General features: G+C 37.9%; 1 protein-coding gene across 3 annotated transcripts in view; it reads left to right on the forward strand.

Annotated features, from left to right (window-relative positions):
- GRIA2 (glutamate receptor, ionotropic, AMPA 2) overlaps positions 1 to 12,895 on the forward strand; it is a 188,428-nt gene that overhangs the window by 86,094 nt on the left and 89,439 nt on the right. For all 3 annotated transcript variants that reach the window (XM_010836073.1, XM_010836074.1, XM_010836072.1), the window contains exon 3: positions 6,460 to 6,699. In XM_010836073.1, coding sequence (XP_010834375.1) covers positions 6,460 to 6,699 — 240 coding nt within the window. The remainder of the gene's footprint in view (positions 1 to 6,459; positions 6,700 to 12,895) is intronic.

Consider the following 12,895-nt stretch of genomic DNA (forward strand, 5'->3'; position numbering starts at 1 on the left):
AGCATAAGAATTCAAAAGTTTATAATAGTGTTTATATACAGAGGGTAGTTGTGTGGGTCATGAATCTCGATGTGAAACTGGGAGCTTTCTCTTCTTCTCCCTCCAGAGGTGGCACGGGAGAAGGTGACTATATGGGGTGCAGTATTGTCCAACTTATTTTAATGCCCCTGAAGCAACAGGGGTGGACCTGGAGATCATCATATTAAGTAAATAAGTCAGACAGAGAAGGAGAAATATCGTATGACATTTCTTATATGCGTAATTGGAAAATACATTATACAAATGAACTTATTTACAAAACATAGAGACTCACAGACTTAAAGAACTGTGAGTTGTTATTGTTGCCAGGGAAGGATAAGGGGAAAGGACAGTTAGGGAGTTTGGAATGGACATGTACACACTGCTATATATAAAATAAAGAACTAGCAAGGACTTACAGTATAGCACATGGAACTCTGCTCAATGTTATGTGGCCATCTGGATGGGAGGGGAGTTTAGAGGAAATGGATGCATGTATATACATGACTGAGTCCGTTTGCTGTTCTCCTGAAACTATCACAACACTAATCAGCTATTGTTGTTCGGTCGCTCAGTCATGTCGGGCTCTTTGTGACTCCATGAACTGCAGTATCCCAGACTCCTCTGTCCTTCACCATCTCCTGGAGCTTGCTCAAACTCATGCCCATGGAGTCAGTGATGTCATCTAACCATCTTGTCCCCTTTTGTCCCCTTCTCCTCCTCCCTTCTTTTTTTCCAAGCATCAGTGTCTATTTCAATGAGTTGCCTCTCTGCATCAGGTGGCCAAAGTATTGGAGCTTCAGCTTCAGCATCAGTCCTTCCAGTGAATATTCAGGATTGATTTCCTTTAGGATTGACTGGTTTGATCTCCTTGAAGTCCAAGGGACTCTCAAGAGTCTTCTCCAACACCACAGTTCAAAAGCATCAATTCTTTGGTGCTCAGCTTTCTTTATGGTCCAACTCTTGCATCCATACATAACTACTAGAAAAACCATAGCTTTGACTACATGTAAAATTTTAAAAAATTAAAAAAAATAGAAATGTGTCTTTGAAACTGTTTCCAGAGCTACGATACATTACTTAAATATTGTCTTGATAGTAAGTCTTCCTTCTTTCAGAATAGATATGTTAGGGAAATGACTGAATTTTGGAAGATTGCTAGGAAATAAGGTAGAGATGAAAATGAGTAATTTTGTTTCTAATCAAGGAGGAGTCCTTTCAAAGTAGAGCACTCATATTCTTGGGTACTATGTTGGTGGGCTCTTGTATCAGTGTAGTATTGGGGAGAAAATCAGTATCATTAATAGCATGCAAACACTCTGATACTTTGGGAGTGGAGTGTTAGGAACATAGCACTCAGTGTTTCTTGTTGAGATGGTCTTGCAAATTGGGTAAATGAAACACTTTAGCTCAAGTCAACATTCTGACTGAGTCCTGGGTACAAATTGCAATGTCATCTTATCATGCTTGGGGACAGGAACAATGACAGACATGAGGTCAAGGGAGAGGAGCTGTGTTAACTAAATGGGGCTCATTGTGTGTGTGGTAAAGGGACACCAGGAGAGGAAAAACCTAAAAAATAGAGGGTATGGGCAAGTGGACAACTGAATATGTGTCATGAAGAGATGGAGGACAAGAGGGGAGGTTAAGAGGTGGCTGAATAGTCAGGAGGGAGTGGCCATGGTTCTGCAATTATGGCCACTGGGAAATCAGCTGAACTGCCTGGAAAATCAGCTGAACTGCCTGCACTTTTTGCAAGTACCTCCTGAGTTAGTGAATTGTCATTTCTGATGAAGTCTTGTGCAGCTTTGCATATTGTTGGACCAGTGCCAGGTGTTTCCAGATGGTCATGATAACCAGGAGGTCCCTTGACAACTTACTCCAGAGTCTAAAACAAATGGAAAATGAAAGGTAATGGCTCCTTATTCAGACTGTGTATTCAAACACTGGCCTCTTTTACCGAGTGATTCACTGAGAATGGATGAGGAAGCCTCATTAGTAAATCATGTTGCCTGATATTCCTATAGTATTTAGGTGATATGCCAGTACTTTGCAGGAAATGAAATAAAATAGATCCAGAGAGAATTTTAGAGCAACTTCTCATTTTTATGTCTTGTGGAATCAACAATTTCTGAACAAGCTTGAGATTTAAGATATACATGTCAGTACACATACATATATGTATAAAATAAATCATGGCAGAATTTGCCTAGATGGGTTTTAATAGTGAAAGGGCTTTTTCATGGATGTGAGCAATGAGCAGAGTCAGACACATTAAAGGTGGTTTTCCAGTTCTGTACTCAGACCAGGACAGAACTATAAGTGTGAATATGTCAGGAATCTCATCTTTGCTTTATATTAAAGTTTTAAAATAAATGTAAATAAATACACACTGTTATTTTCTGAGATATATTAGTCTGTTGTGCAGAAAATCGGTAGTAAAGATGGCAATTCATATATTACACAGACCTAGACACATTACACAATGACATATTATACCTAAAATCCCAGAAAATGTGAAATGAGTTGAAGACTAATAAATATTTAAAGGAAAATAGGAATATTTGATGAATAAAGGCCACTCAAAGAAATAACTAATTAATCTGGCTTTCCTTTCACTTCATATCACACAGTAGTCATTAGAAATTATTGCCTATCATGTATTGATTGCCTGCAATTAGCTATTATAATCTTTGGCAACTTTCTTATTATTAAACAATTATCTTTACTTATGAAAATAAATAATACTCTTATTTATGAAATAAATCTACTTTTTCTATGGATCTTTTTTTTTGTGACTAAATTAAAGTGAAATATGATAGTATTGGCTTTATCCTTTAAATGAAGTTTAATCAATGTAAAAGGAAGTTTGGATAGCTGACTTTCATATTTTGGATTGAAATAAACTTTGAAATTAAAAAACATCAGTTATTCATCCACTCAAAGCATGTAGTTGACCTAAATTTGTTGTCTTAAGTGCTGGAGTCTATGGTTTGTATTGTGTGTTGCAGGGGTTAGTCTTGGACAAAGGAACCCTACTTCTCAGAAAGATAGGATTAAATTTGTGTTTCAAAAATTATTCTGGTTAAATTGTGGAGAATTGAATGAAAGGGGCATAACTGGATGAAGGAAGAACACTGGGTAGGTATTCCACTAATCTGAGTGAGAAACACAGTATTATCCATTAATAAAGAGTGTGGACTCTGAATCCCAACTGTTTGGGTTTCAATACAGCATCTCTCATTTACTAGATGTCTGACTGGTTAAGTCACTTCGTCTTCCTACATTTTAATTTTCCTATCAGCAATTTGGAGATAATAATAGTTCCCATTTTGAGGGTTATCACGAGAAATAGGTAAGTTAATGTACCATACCAGGCCACAGGGCAAGCACCAGGTACATAACATATGCTGTTAGTGAACTGGATGGAGTAGAGAAAGACATCAGGGGACAACCTTGGAGTACATTTAGGTATTCGAATGACCACGACTTAGTGATGGTCTGACTGCAGGGGAGGGTTTGGGAGAAGGTTCTTCACTGAAATACAAGTAACAGTAGAGAACAAGGTATTGTGGGAGTGACGGGGACTTCCCAATAAAGTATTGTATTTTTCCTTCTAAGAATGATTCTAAACCAAAGCATTTTGATAATATTTTGTCTCATGTGAAGTAGACACATGCATATATTAAATTCATGCGAAAGGTTAAAAAAGGTTAGGAGTTCTGAGCTTCATTCAGCTGCTACTTGACTCAGTCTCTGAGGGCGAGAGATGTCCTTTTTGGGTGACATGTGTCTATGCGTGATGCCAGGCCTGCTTCTATCTTCTCTCAAAGAGGTTTTGGTCAGCATGGGACTTTTCATAAACACACCAATTGTGTAGTATAAAAGCATTATTAGCACAATAAAGCCTTTTAAAAGAATCAGCTAATATAAGGAATGAACTCTCATGAATATATATAAATCCCAGATAATGGCAGTTAGTTCTTCTTACAATTAATGATTTTTACTTGTACTCTTGTTTTTTATAAAGCTATCCTAAAGTATGTTTACATTTACATAGGCTGTTAACTAATAATGTACATGTTTATTTTTTTCTTCCAGTTCTGAAAGTGTTAGTTGCTCAGTCATGTCCAACTCTTTGAAATCCCATGGACTGTAGGCCACTAGGCTTCTTTCCATGAAATTTTCGAAGCCAGGATACTGAAGTTTGTAGACGTTCCCTTTTCCAGGGGATCTTCCTGACTCACAGGTCAAGTCTGGGTCTCCTGCTTTGCAGGCAGGTTCTTTACCATCTGAGCCACCAAGGAAGCCCTGTTTTATGGAGATGTAATTGACATACAGCACTGTATGAGTTTAAGACAGACAGCATAATGATTTGACTTACGTATATCATGAAATGATGACCACAGTAAGTTTGGTGAACATTCATAATATCACATAGATACAAAATAAAAGAAAAATGTAAAAAATTTGAGATGAGAGCTATTAAGGTTTACTCTCTTAACAACTTTCATATATAACATTCTGCAGTGTTAATTACATTTACTATGTCTTATATTACATCCTTGGGCTTTCCTCGTGGCTCAGATGGTGAAGAATGTACCTGCCAATGCACATGGAACAGGTTCGATCCCTAGCCAGAAATATTCCCTGGCAAAGGGAATGACTAACCACTCCAGTGTTCTTGCCTGGAAAATACCATGGACAGAGAAACCTGGTGGGCTACAGTCCATGGGGTCACAAAGAGTCAGGCATGACTGAGCGACAAACACTTTCACTTCACTTCACTTCATATTACATCCCTAATACTTCTTTATCTTATAACAGTAATTTCATACATTTGACTCCTTTCATCCAATTGTCCCTTTCCCCACTCCTCAGCTCTGGCAACCACAAATAGAATATTTTTTTTTTATGAGTTTGTTTGTGTTTCATGTATAATTGACCTACAGTGCTATGTTACTGCCTGGTGCACAACATAATTCCTTATTTCTGTATATTACAAAATAATCACCATGATAAGTCCATCTGTCACCATACAAAGTACTATTGACTATATTCCTCACAATGTACATTTCATCCCTATGACTCATTTATCTTGCAACTGGAGTTCGTACCACTTGATTCCCTTCACATATTTCACTCATCCATACCCCTTATCCCCACCCCACTGGTGATCATCTCTTTATTCTCTGTATCTGTTTCTGTTTTGTTATGTTTACATAATTGTTTTGTCTTTTAGATTCCACATATAAATGAAGTCATACAGTATTTGCTTATTTCACTTAGCACAATATGCTTTAGGTCTATCCATGATTTTCTTCTTTTTTTTTTTTATAGCTGAGTAATATTTCCTTATATGTATACACACCACATCTTCTTTACCTACTTATATGTTGATGGTCACTTATGTTGCTTCCATGTCTTGGCTATTATGAATAACACTGCTGTGAACATTATAGGGGTGCATTACTTTAGAAAAGTACCCAGAAGTAGAATTGCTTGATGGTAGTTCTACTTTTAATTTTTTGAGGAATCACTGTAATGTTTTACATAGTTGCTGTACAAATTTACCTTCTACTAACACTGTGCAAGGATTTGCCTTTCTCCATATATTGCCAACACTTGTTATTTGTTGTGTTTTGATGATGCCCACTTTAATGGGTGTGAGGTGATGTCTCATTGTGGGGTTTGATTTACATTTCCCTAATACTCTTGCCTGGAAAATCCCATGGACGGAGGAGCCTGGTGGGCTACAGTCCATGGGGTCGCTAAGAGTCGGACACGACTGAGTGACTTCACTTTCACCTTTCACTTTCATTCATTGGAGAAGGAAATGGCAACCCACTCCAGTGTTCTTGCCTGGAGAATCCCAAGGACAGGGGAGCCTGGTGGGCTGCTGTCTATGGGGTCACATAGAGTCAGACACGACTGAAGTGACTTAGCAGCAGCAGCGGCAGCAATATTAATGATGTTGAACATCTTTTCATGTGTCTGTTGGCCATCTGTATGTATTCTTGGGAAAAATATCTACTCAGGTCCTCTGCCACTTTTTAATTGGGTTGTTTTCATTTTTTGTTGAGCTATATGAGTTATTTGTATATGCTGGATATTAACCCCCAATCAGATATATGATTTGCAAATTATCCTCTCCCATTCAGTAGGCTGCCTTTTTAGATTTGTTGATAGTTTCTTTCACTGTGCAAAAACTTTTAAGTTTGATATAGTCCCATAACCAGAATTATTTTTTAATGCTTTATAAATCTTTGTATTTCTCAAATAGAGTAAGTCTTCATAAATTTGATGAATTATCAGCTCTCTCTCTGTTTTAATTTGTTGATTCTTTTGTATATTATATAAAATGACATTAGCTTCAAGCAAATGCATGTGATTGTATGCCAATTTCAATGACTTATCTTTCTATTTCCCCTGTTCTTCTAGTCTGCTCCCAGTTTTCAAGAGGAGTCTATGCTATTTTTGGATTTTATGACAAGAAGTCAGTAAACACCATCACATCATTTTGTGGCACGCTCCATGTGTCCTTCATCACTCCCAGCTTCCCAACAGATGGCACCCATCCATTTGTCATTCAGATGCGACCGGACCTCAAAGGAGCCCTCCTCAGCTTGATTGAGTACTACCAGTGGGACAAGTTTGCCTACCTCTACGACAGTGACAGAGGTAAGCGACAATGCCTCTCTCTTTTTGTAATGGGTCAAGTTCAATGCCCACACATCATATCCATACTTACACATGATATCGAGCTGTGTGAGTATATTCCAAGGGTGCGTGCATGCTTAGTCACTTCAGTAGTGTCTGACTCTTTGTTACCCTATGGGCTATAGCCTGCCAGTTTCCTCTGTCCATGGGATACTCCAGGCAAGAGTACTTAGAGTGGGTTGCCATGCCCTCCTCCAGGGGATCTTCCCAATCCAGGGATCGAACTTCTGTCTTCTCCATTGCAGGCAGATTGTTTACTGCTGAGCCACTGGGGAAGCCATAGTCCAAGGGTAACTTGGCTTAACTATGCTCTGAAAATGAAATGCAATTTGAACTAGGAAGCATATTTAGAATAAAATAAACAAAAACGTTGTGGATGTACAATTTATAGAGATAGATTGTGTTCACATAATGCCTGTATGTTCTGTTGTAATGTGAACAGCCCTTTCTGATATCAGCAGCTCAGACCTTAAGAGGACTATATTTCCAGTCCAAGGTGAGTGAAGTGACTCCTTGGAAACTAGTGTAAGTAAGATCTGAGTAAATATGCAAATAAGAACATCTAAAAAATGTATAAGTATTACATATTGCCCCATGAAAAAGTTTGAACAGGCAAGGATGGTTGTTATTAACCTTGCTTTGTAATGAGATTCCTTAATCTTAGAGACATTGAAAGACTTTTTCATGATTCATTCATGTGTGGTTCAGCTGAACTCAAGTCTTTTGATACCACAGCTTTGTCACAAGTCTCTGTGGTTACTTATGAGGAGATGGTTTGGATTAGCATGCCAATTAGAGTCTAGGCTCATTATGCTAGTTTTTATTTTGGGGGTGAGAGTACTTGCTTTGTGTTTCCCACATCATTTATCCCGAAGTTTGGTATTAGCAGACCTGATTAACCTTACATGTCATAGAATTCTAGGTATTGCTAACCATTCCTGGGTCTGTGATTCAGCTTCAATGGGCCTGTGTGCTTCCTAAAATAGTATGAACGCTTTGTGTACGTGGTCATAGGTGATTTTTCTCAAAAGAGTATCCACCACCAAACTCAAAAGTACTGAGGACCACCGTTGCCAAAATACCAGCCTGTTCAGGGAGCAGCGTGCTTTAAGGGTTCAGGGGAAAGCCAGAAGCTTATTCCTACCAGGAGAAGGCACCTTGCTTTCCTGCAAAGACAGCGGAGCCGGGAGCCAGGCACCAGCCCTTCTCCAGGATCAGTTTGCAGACGTTGACTGCAGCAACCAGAGCCTAGTGTCAGGTTCTCTGTCCTGGTCTCCAGTCCTGAGAGTAAGAACACTCTGTGGGAAAGTCAGTCATCACTATACAAACTGAGCAAGTTTCTTCCTGCTTTGAGAAGGGAGAGCTTTGCTCTACCCATGGGGAGTGAAAAACTGAAACACAGAACTGTTTAGAGTAAATACAGATTCCAGTGTGCTGGGTTGCTCTGAAGTATCCTTCTTTTTCATGGGATAAAGGGCTTAGCATCTTGCCTTCTGCTGACTCTTTCACTCTTGACCCCTCTTCTAGGATTTCTACCATCTAAATGACTTTTATTTCTAGCCACTCTTCTGTGTCCTTGTCAAGTCTCCAGGCCCATGTGCTCATCCTTCATCCTTCCATTTCTGTACTTGTTTCTCTTCAATCCATTTTCCATAAAGGAGCCAGAAACTTTGAATGCTTTTATTAATTTCTTTAAATTTAGTCATTGCTTTATATTGGGGTACAGTTGATTTACAATACTGTGTTAGTTTCAGGTGTACAGCAAAGTTCAGTTATATGTATACAAATATCCACTCTTTCAGACTTTTTTCCCACATAGAATGTTACAAGATATTGAATCGAGGTCCCTGTGAGACATAGTAGGTCCTTGTTGTTTATCTATTCTATATGTACTAGTGTGTGGATATTAATCCCAAGCATCTAATTTATATCTCAGTCTGTTTACCCTTTGGTAATCATAAGTTTGTTTTCTATGTCTGTGAGTCTGGTTCTGCTTTGTAAACAAGTTCATTTGTGTCATTTTTTTTAGATTCCACATATAAGTGATATCATATGATATTTGTCTGACTTATTTCACTTAATATGACAATCTCTAGGTCCATCCATGTTGCTGCAAATGGCATTATTTAATTTTTTGATGACTGAATATATTTCATTGTATATATATATGTGTATATATATATATATATATATATATACACCACATCTTTATCCATTTTTCTATAGATGGACATTTAGGTAGTTTTCATATCATGGCTATTGTAAATAGTGCTGCAATGAACATCAGGGTCCATCTTTTTGAATTATGGTTTTCCCTGAATATTTGCCCAGGAGTGGCTTCTCAGCTGGCTCAGTGGTAAAGAACCTACCTGCCAATGCAGGAGACACAAGAAATGTGGGTTCAATCCCTGGGTTTGGGAAGATCCCCTGGAGTAGGAAATGGCAACACACTTCAGTATTGTTGCCTGGAAAATTCCACAAGGATCCTGGTGGGTTACTGTCCGTGGGGTTGCAAATAGTCTGACACAACTAACGACTGAGCACAACACATGCCCAGGAGTGGGATTGTTGGATCATATCGTAGCTCTATTTTTTGACTGTTTTATGTGCTTTTTTGGCCACATTGCTGAATATACTCCAATGACTCTTCATTATAATGAAGATAAAGTTAAAAATTACTAACATGACTTTAGGGTCTTATTAGTATTTGGTTCCTGCCTATTTATACTATGGTCTTGCTCATCTACCAAGCTAAACCCATTTCACTAACATTCTTTCACTTTCTCAGATGTACCAAACTCTTTCACCTCAAATCTCTGCACATTCTCGTAAAAATTCTGCTTAGGTCTCAGGTTATATAACATTCCCACAGAGATGCATTTAATATTGTTATCTTCTCTCAAAGTAACCTCTTTTTTTCCTATAGTACTTATCACAATATACAATTAATATTGATGTTCATTCTTTCACCCAAGAATTAAGCTTCTAGTCTGTTCTAGGAACTGTTTAATCATACAGATTTTAATCTCTTTGTTTAAGATCTGGCTATATGCACAGAAAGCCAATGCCCTGGCAGTAACCACTATACTTAACTGTACATACAGTGCTTAAGATAATGCTGGAACAGAGTTGATAATCAATAAATGGGGTTAATAAATGAATGAGTTGAACATCTGTGTGTTTTGAGATGATATTAGAACCTGAATCCTGCTTGCTAAATCAAAGGATCAGAGATGAATTCTCCTTTTTGATGAGGTGGAAGGTGGCATTTTATCTTTAGGGACACACTTCACCCTCTCTACTGCGCCCTCTAGTTGACAATGAACTTTTGAGATAATTCAAGGAGACAACAGCTGATATAAATAGAAAAAGAGAAACTCTAGTATTTGAAGAGAGAAGAAAGACAAGCTCTGGGAAATAAAGGATCAGATGATGAGGATAGACTTATGTACTTGTGAAAAGAACCTGAGACATTTAAATGATTTTATTAACACTTTAGAAATATTAAATGAAATTGAAATGAGATAATCTCCAATCATTAAATTATACAAATTGATTTGAGTTCAAGTGCAGCCATAGAGAGGTCACCATTAGAGTGATATTATTAAGTAGTTGTATATTAAAGTCAAAATTGACTTTGTGGATACATTTTCAAGTTATTTTCAAATGGATACTTATGTTTTAATGTGGAGTATTACACTGGCCTTTTATCTGAATCTGTTTTCAGAGATAAATGTGTAAGACTCAAAATACTGGCAAAAGACTTGTCCTTCATGTAATGTTTTACTTGTCTTATAGAAATGGGATGCTTGCTCTCTGATTTTTCCTTGTTAATGACAACTGTTATAACTTTGCTGTTGTATCACATTTTAAAATGTTTATTCATACATTTATTTCATGTTATGTTCCCTCGCCCCACCAGTTGTAGACAAAGGAAGACAAAGATGCATCCTGATCTTTGAGCAGATCTTTGACTATTTCAGGTTTACTTGTGATTTGGGTGCCATGTGACCCCTTAGAACTGCTGGAATCTACTTTTATCCAAGCTATGTGGCAGTAGCCTGGAACTCCCTGTTACCTGAGCATCCTTCCTAAAGCTCCAGAAAGAGTAGCTAGATGGATCTTCAACATATTTGAGCTGTAGGGTATTGGGGTTACCTATATTAATGCATTCAATGTAGGTTTTTCTTTGGATACATATATATTAAATATGAACCAGAACGTGCTCAAAATGTGGTTTTTATTTATTGGGTTAGTGTTGATAAAATAAGGTAATACATTGCTGTAGACAGTAGGTAAAACCAGAACTAATGATTTATAACTTGGTTTTACTTTTGAACCGTACTGTTTTTCCCTGAAAGAAAGGCACATGGATTCCAGTTCTAAAAAGGCACTATGCATAGAATAAAAATGCTTCCAAATTATAAATTTCTTTTACCATGTTCCTGAGAAAGTCAGAGAGGGAAATATATGTTAATCTAATCTGGTCTAGGCATGCTGCTTTGATTTAGTGACTATAAATATTAATTTCTGTGCCTGAAAGATGAATAAGGGCAGTGAATTTTAAATGCAACAAAGAAAATATTTTTAAGAAAAAAGACATGGTCTGAATGAAATAGAACTATTTGCAGTAGTCATTTTTAATTCCACCCATAAATGTGAAAACTCAGATATTTAAGGGGCTTCCTAGGTGTCACGACTGGTAAAGAACCCGCTTGCCAATGCAGGAGACATATGAGACATAGGTTCGAACCCTGGGTTGGGAAGATCCCCTGGAGAAGGAAATGGTAACCCACTTCAGTCTTATTTCCTGGAGAATCCCGTTGACAGAGGAACCTGGCAGGCTACAGTCCATAGGGTCTCACAGAATTGGACACAACTGAAGTGACTCAGCATGCACGCAAGACATTTAGACTTCACTTGTTCAGGGGCTGTAGGTTTTTCTATAACTTTGTCACAGTATTATGAACACTAGCTCAAGATGAGACTGTTAACTGCTTCTAGTAACACTTGGAGAGAATATTTAGGGAGATTGTCAGCTTATGAATAGGTTATACAGCTATAACTAATCCAGCAACAGTTAAGCACATGAAGAAATAATACAGTAAAGAAATAAGTAACAGTACTTTAGCCATTCTTTTTTCTGTCCAGAAATCTGAGCATTTAGTAGAGTATAGAACTTTATTTTAGAGTTCTATAATATTCTTTTTTTTTTAATTTTATTTTATTCTTAAACTTTACATAATTGTATTAGTTTTGCCAAATATCAAAATGAATCCACCACAGGTATACATGTGCTCCCCATCCTGAACCCTCCTCCCTCCTCCCTCCCCATACCATCCCTCTGGGTTCTCCCAGTGGGGGGCTTGCATTAGCCCCAAGCATCCAGTATCGTGCATTGAACCTGGACTGGCATCTCATTTCATACATGATATTTTACCTGTTTCAATGCCATTCTCCCAAATCTTCCCACCCTCTCCCTCTCCCACAGAGTCCATAAGACTGTTCCATACATCAGCGTCACTTTTGCTGTCTCGTACACAGGGTTATTGTTATCATCTTTCTAAATTCCATATATATGCGTTAGTATACTGTATTGGTGTTTTTCCTTCTGGCTTACTTCACTCTGTATAATAGGCTCCAGTTTCATCCACCTCATTAGAACTGATTCAAATGTATTCTTTTTAATGGCTGAGTAATACTCCATTGTGTATATGTACCACTGCTTTCTTATCCATTCATCTGCTGATGGGCATCTAGGTTGCTTCCATGTCCTGGCTATTATAAACAGTGCTTCGATGAACACTGGGGTACACGTGTCTCTTTCCCTTCTGGTTTCCTCAGTGTGTATGCCCAGCAGTGGGATTGCTGGATCATAAGGCAGTTCTATTTCCAGTTTTTTAAGGAATCTCCACACTGTTCTCCATAGTGGCTGTACTAGTTTGCATTCCCACCAACAGTGTAAGAGGGTTCCCTTTCCTCCACACCCTCTCCAACATTTATTGCTTGTAGACTTTTGGATCGCAGCCATTCTGACTGGTGTGAAATGGTACCTCATAGTGGTCTTGATTTGCATTTCTCTGATAATGAGTGATGTTGAGCATCTTTTCATGTGTTTGTTAGCCATCTGTATGTCTTCTTTGGAGAAATGTCTATT

This window comes from Bison bison, unplaced genomic scaffold (genome assembly GCF_000754665.1).
Source record: "Bison bison bison isolate TAMUID 2011002044 unplaced genomic scaffold, Bison_UMD1.0 scf7180017864060, whole genome shotgun sequence".
NCBI classification, from domain to species: domain Eukaryota; kingdom Metazoa; phylum Chordata; class Mammalia; order Artiodactyla; family Bovidae; genus Bison; species Bison bison.